Source organism: Cryptotermes secundus, unplaced genomic scaffold, assembly GCF_002891405.2.
Source record: "Cryptotermes secundus unplaced genomic scaffold, Csec_1.0 scaffold547, whole genome shotgun sequence".
In the NCBI taxonomy this organism is placed as follows: domain Eukaryota; kingdom Metazoa; phylum Arthropoda; class Insecta; order Blattodea; family Kalotermitidae; genus Cryptotermes; species Cryptotermes secundus.
The window spans coordinates 150720-157035 of NW_019734361.1; the positions used below are offsets into that span (position 1 = coordinate 150720).

At 40.0% G+C, this 6316-nt stretch overlaps 2 protein-coding genes across 2 annotated transcripts in view; one reads left to right on the top strand and one right to left on the bottom strand.

Moving 5' to 3' along the window:
* The first annotated feature begins 219 nt into the window (after positions 1 to 219).
* LOC111868871 overlaps positions 220 to 6316 on the top strand; it is a 314970-nt gene continuing 308873 nt past the window's right edge. Inside the window, exon 1 of the mRNA XM_023859916.2 lies at positions 220 to 321. The gene's annotated coding sequence lies outside the window, so the exon portion shown is untranslated. The remainder of the gene's footprint in view (positions 322 to 6316) is intronic.
* Positions 3941 to 4486, bottom strand: LOC117282659 (secreted RxLR effector protein 161-like). The gene has a single exon (XM_033753208.1). The coding sequence runs from the start codon at positions 4484 to 4486 to the stop codon at positions 3941 to 3943; it is 546 nt and encodes a 181-aa protein (XP_033609099.1).

Here is a 6316-nt window from a genome sequence, read left to right on the forward strand (position 1 = left end):
ATTCTGTTCCCGTAGCAGCGTATTGTTTCTAGGGTTGAAAGTATTTATAGTTACAGCGTTTCCGGTAAATGTAATGTAGTTATATACCTTATTTATACCTTGTTATGTACATACTTGATTTCGTTCCTTATTCTTGTCCTTATTGGTTCCGTTGGCCACATTGGTGTTGAAGTTGCGATCGTTGCGATTAACAGCGATGAATGACGTAAACATGATGTCTGCTAAATTTTCGTATGTTCATCTGAATTTTATTAAGCAAAATATGCCCCAGGGATTGACATGTAGTATTGGACCATGAAGTGGCAATCATGTATATGCGTGGTAAGCGGAGCATGTTTACCATTAAGGTTTATTTTTGATTAGCTAGAAAACAGTAAACTGGATATCAAACGCTGAACTAAGGTCTTTACGTCATCATGACAGAGTAGGCGAGAGTAGGTACCATACCATACGAGTACCATACGACAAGGTCGAGTTGTTCGCGCTCTTTCGTATGCGGAAACTGCGGAAGTCCTAGCTTCAAATCCTGACTAGAGGTCGGCTGTGCCGACGTTCTCATGGTTTATCTCACTCCCTTCAGGCAAAATTCTGCTATAGTACCCCAAATTAGGCTTCTACCGCATATTTTCAATCGTTCTCATTTTTTATTCTTTAATCATCCAGTCATATTCACTGATATTGTAGCCAAACAGACCAAGAACTGACATAGTATGTACCATAATAATGTCAGATTTTGTGGATCACTAGGCCGGAAATACTATACCTCTTACAAAACAAAACTCTATAGACCAGTGTCCTCAAGAAGCTCACAGTCTCTCAGATAATCGAGAAATTCCTCGTCTTTGATGGAAATCGTAGGTTCATTAGTGAGTTCACGAGAACCCATCTGTAGATCCTATTCTCTATACTTGCAATTCTAAATGAATTTTAATGTAAATACTAATGCCAGCAATTAATGTATCCTATGCAGTCTCCTCTCTAACACAAAATCCAGAGCCAAAAGATGTAAGACATATTTTATGCATTAAGTTAAGTTGAATCAGCTACTTATAATACTTGGTGGTTCTTATTACTTCATAATCAATATAAGTATAGCACCTGGCATGTCTCATATAAAGACAATCTGTGAAGGTTTCATGAATTCAGTAAGAAAGGAGTTACCTAAGTGTCAAATGATATGTGTGTATATATATATATATAGGTGTTATGATAAGGGTTACCGACTTTAGCAGAGTATAGAATGCACTTAAATAAACAAAAATAACCCATCAGCACTGAGCCATCTACTCGGATGGCTCAGGAGCAGTGCCTTCCAGCCCAGTATCCACCCCTTGCTGAGGCATCTGTGACTTGTTTACCATTGTGCCATCATCCCATTCACCACGTGATTTCCCCTTCCCTTCATATTTTGGAAGAAAGACCTCCTTCAGTCTTTGCTTACCATCAGTCAGGCAGAATTCTCTTTAGATTCTTCATTTTGGCTGTTGAGGGCAAGGGACCTCCTTGTTGCAACAATAATGTAAGTTTTTTGTTGGAGATGTTGCAACAAGGTTTTCTGTTTGGTATAATATTTTTATTTGCTTGAGCTTGCTACCGCCTCATTTAGTGTCACTGTATGACCAGATAATGTGGTAACATTGTGATCTGGGTTGTCTCACGCTGTTAATGTAGGTTCTGGTGATTTTCTAGGTCAAGGGTAGGCATACAGCTCTGAGTGAATGCATTATTCAATTTTCTGCTTGGGCCGACCAAGGTGGTCGAGGTCATAGTTTTGCAGCTGTTGCAAATGCTTATTCATGGTCAGAGTCACTGTTATATTTTTCATCGTTGTTGTTGTTGTTATTTTAAGTCATGAATTGATGTTTCATTTTTATTAAATACGTGTTATTTCGAGGTTCCTACTTTTCTTGGGGACGGCTTAAGCTTTGACACCCCGTTCCACCTGGGGAGCATTATGAACACGATAGTGGAACCGGGGATGAATGCAGCTGCCAACCTCAAGTAGAGTAGGCAGGAGCAGGGAGGAGCTACTAAACATATGTCCAGAAACCAAAGCCTGCTGAGATATGGGCAATGTTTGTGTGATCTGTACAGCAGATGATCTATGTGGCTCCAATGCATTTCAACACAACTTTCAGCTTTTTGTGCACAGAGATGCACACTCCACCAAAAATTCCTGGTCTCAGTTGAATCTCCCAACAGGCATTTTCTGCTTTTTGCTGTAATACCTCTAAGTCTCTGATCAGCACTGAATACATCAAAGTCATTACGTGTCCCCACAGCCAACAGTCCAGAGGACTAAGGTCAACAGATCACGCAGGCCAGCTGACTGGGCCTCCGCGTTCTGTTCACTGCCCACCGAAAATCTGGTTCAGGTGCTACGAGTATGAGTATGAGAGGTGAGCCATAATAACCGGCCCTTGCACCGTGACCTTCAATGATCTATTGTGCTTCCCCTTTGGATTAACCCTTTATTAATACTGCACTTCGAATGAAATGTAGGACTTTATTTATGGGGTTGTCATGAAAGTCACCTGGTTCCATGAAGAACTGACCCAGGTGGCGAAATCTTCGGTAAGCTATAGCCTCACAGTCACATAAGTTGTGTGTGGCTGATTCATCTTCTTGTAGGCACCTTTCACAAGTTAAGTCGCCTGTCAATCCCAGCTTGAAAAGGTGCCCTTTTAGGTGGCAGTGTCCAGTAAGTAATCCTACCACCGACCTTAAATGATCTCTGTTTAATTTTAAGAGGTCCCTTGTTGAGTCCAGTTAAGGAATCCCAGTGTTTTTTTGTGATTTCTGTTGGTCCAGTCCCTGATCGCTTTTTTGTCAACTCCAATTGAGATGCTGCAAGCTGGTTCAGGTCCTATGAATGGCTGTTCAGATCCAGTTCTTGCCAGTTCTGCGGTTTCCTGTGAATGTTAAATGTAAGGGGATGGGGGTGGTGGAGTGGAAGGGGCCTGTGATGGTGAGTAATGAGTGGCCAATAATGGATGAGGCTGTTTGTCCTGAATTGCAGGTGATGGAGGCATTTGATTGGTATGATCAGGGGAAGGACGAGGTGGATTATGAAATGAAGGAAGGCGTATGGACTCAGGTAGAGGAAATACTCTTCGGGGGGGATGAGGAGGACAAGGGTGATGCCTAGGAGTAATATCACGTATATTTGAATTTTAAGCCAACAGCGATGGGTGTATATAAGAATAGAAGTTGTGACCATTGTTTTTATCAGAGTGGTATGGAAGTTGAGATTACGCAAAGTTTGTGTTATATGCCACCTGTGAGGGTGGCATAGTCCAAGAAAGATTTGGTGGGTTTAGGTGCTAATTATTAGAGGTTTGTATTGAGGAAGGTGGTGATGTATTTTAATGCATTTGGTGCAACTTTTGAAGCATTTAGAGTAGTAAATAGGTAGTGGAGACTAGAGGAAGAAAACAGAGAGGATCGAGAATATAATGGCTGATGGAGATTTTGTGCACATACGTGGGAGTAATGATACAGACAATACAAGGGAAATAGTATTTGATGTGAGGTACATAGGGGATGTGGTGATGGATGCTGATTTTCTTTGTGTCGTGCTTACATATCACTTAACAGCCATATTGGATGAGAAGAACTTTTTATTATAATACAAAACAAAAACAAGTGAATATAGATCACTATTACCAACATGAACATTTTTACATTATTCTCAACATTCCTCCTTAATTTCAAAATGTTACAAACACATTTCTCATTTTCCTCCTTAAGTTCAAAACCTTGTCAACATTATTAGCAGTTTTAGAAAGTTAAATTGAATAACACTTAGTAATTTTGGTCTTCAGATTACAAAATTAGTACATGTAATTAAAATTTTCTCAGTCTTATCAAAATCAGACTTATTTCTTCTTAAGTATAATGTCTCTAAACTTGGTAAATTTCTCTGGTGATAGCGGTTTTGTTAAAATGTCTGCACCTGAGTTTCAGTGTTACAATATTTCATTGAGAACAGTTTCTCTTTCAATTGTTCACTTATGTAGTGATACCTAACATCAATGTGCTTACTCCTACGTGTTACTTGTCCAGATTCCATTAGCTTGATTGCACTCTGATTGTCGGCACACAGTTCAGCTTCCACCCTTTTTCCTGTCAACTCCTCTGTCAACGTCTTTACATATTTCAATTCTTTACAGCACTCAGCTGCTGCAATATTTTTGGCCTCAGTGGTTGATAATGCAACAATACTCTGTTTCCTAGAGCACCATGATATTGGGCCCCCTGACATCATAATTACATATCCCGTCACACTCTTCCTATCCTTTACATCCCCTGCATAATCAGCATCACTAAATGCTTCCAGTTTCACAGTTTCGGAGTCAGATGATGTATATTTTATTCCTGAATCTCGTGTGCCTTTCACATACCTGAGGGTCCTTTTCACATTTTGAACAGCTATTTTGTCAGGATTTTCCAAGGTTCGACTTTCCACATTTACAGCGAATGCCATATATATAGCAGGCTTCCTACAGCTTCTCTGTAAGGAAATCATATGTCATTTTCTCCTTCGTTATTTGTTGGCGGGGTCCTGGCCATGGGTGTTTTCATTTCTCGACTCTCTTGCATGTTGTGTTTTTCCAACATTTGGCTTGCATAATTGGTTTGAGAGATACATATCCCATCTGGTTGCCTCTCAATTGGTATTCCTAAATAGACTTTTGGATTTGTGGTCTTTGTTATCTGGAATTGGTTTCCAGTTTCAGCAAAATTTCCTCTATTTGTCTTTCATCCTCTCCCATGATCATCCCGTCATCCACATGAATGGCCATGAACAAACTCTTGGCATCATTCTTAAAAATGCATTGGTCAGATTTTAGTTGGTTTAGACCTTCTTCTTTTAGAAAGGTTGTCAACTTCTTGTTCCATTGCGATGGTGCTTGTCTTACGCCATATAATGCCTTTTTCAGGAGACATATCTTGCCAGTATTCTTGTATCCTTCTGGTTTCTCCATGTAGTTTTCCTCCTCAAGGTCTCCATACAGGAAGGCAGTCTTCACATCAAAGGTTTGCATGTTCATATGCTTATGTGCTGCTATGGCAAACAGTGCTCTAAGAGAATTAATGTCAACAACTGGGCTAAAGGTATCCTTGAAATCTATTTCCCCTTCCTTTTGTTGACATCCTCTCACAACCAGTCTGGCTTTGTGTCTTCCATCATCCTTTATTTTGAAAACCCATTTACTGGTCAGAATTTTCTTGCCAATTGCTTTCTCTCTGTTTACATATATCCAAGTTTTGTTTTGGTAGAGCGAATCCTTTTCCTCTTTAATGGCTTTCTTCCACTTTTCGCTGTCTTCGCTCTCCATGCACTCGCCATATGCATAGGTGAGCATACCCTCCTTTTGACTCTCTGTGTGATAGTCTTGGTATTTTGGGTGCATTTGAATGTTTCTTCTTGGTCTCAATGCATATCCATGTTTGTTTTGTCCATTGTTTTTCCTTCCATTATCCTTGTGGTCAGCATTTTCATTTTCTTCATCCTCTTCAGTATCTGTTGGTTCTTCTTCATTGTTGTCAGCATCGGGTTCTTGCTGCATTTCGCTATCTTCCTGATCTGGAGTATTTGGGTTGTCTTCTGGATCCGTCACTCTTTCCATTTCCTTTTGTTTGTTTGTTGTCACAGGTTTACTTGTGAATGTCACATGTCTGGAGACATAGGTCCTTTCAGTATTTGGACCCCATATCCTGTAGCCATTTGTGTTGTATCCAACGAATATTCCTTTCTTGCTACAACTGTCCAACTTTTTCAATGGTCCGAGAATTTTAGTGTACACTTCTTCACCAAAAACCTTCAATCCAGCCAGATCTGGTCTTTTACCATACCAATTTTCCGCTGGAGTTCCATTCACTGTCACTGTTGGACTTCTATTTAGTAGGTATCCAGAAGTGAGTACAGCTTCACCTCACATTCTCTTACTTAAACCTGAGTCAAAAATCAATGCTCTTGCCTTTTCCACAATGGTACAGTTCATCCTTTCAGCAGTGCCATTTAGCTGTGGCAAATATGGTGTAGTAAATTCCATTACAATCCCCTTGTTCTTACACCATTCTCTCAAGGCGTTGTTCTTATATTCCCCTCCATTGTCGCATCTTATTCTTCTCACTCTTGCATTGAAGTGACACTCAGCTTCATTTACATATTCCTCCAAAAAGGTATACACTTCACTCTAATTTTCTAACAGGAATATCTTACAAAAATGCCTATAATCATCCACACACGTAAGGAAATATTTCTTATTGTCATAAGTGGTGGGATCAATTGGTCCACACACGTTACTAT

What these genes read in the sequence shown, in the direction of transcription:
- LOC117282659 (XM_033753208.1), bottom strand. Translation starts at nt 4,486, where the DNA reads ATGGCATTCGCTGTAAATGTGGAAAGTCGAACCTTGGAAAATCCTGAC.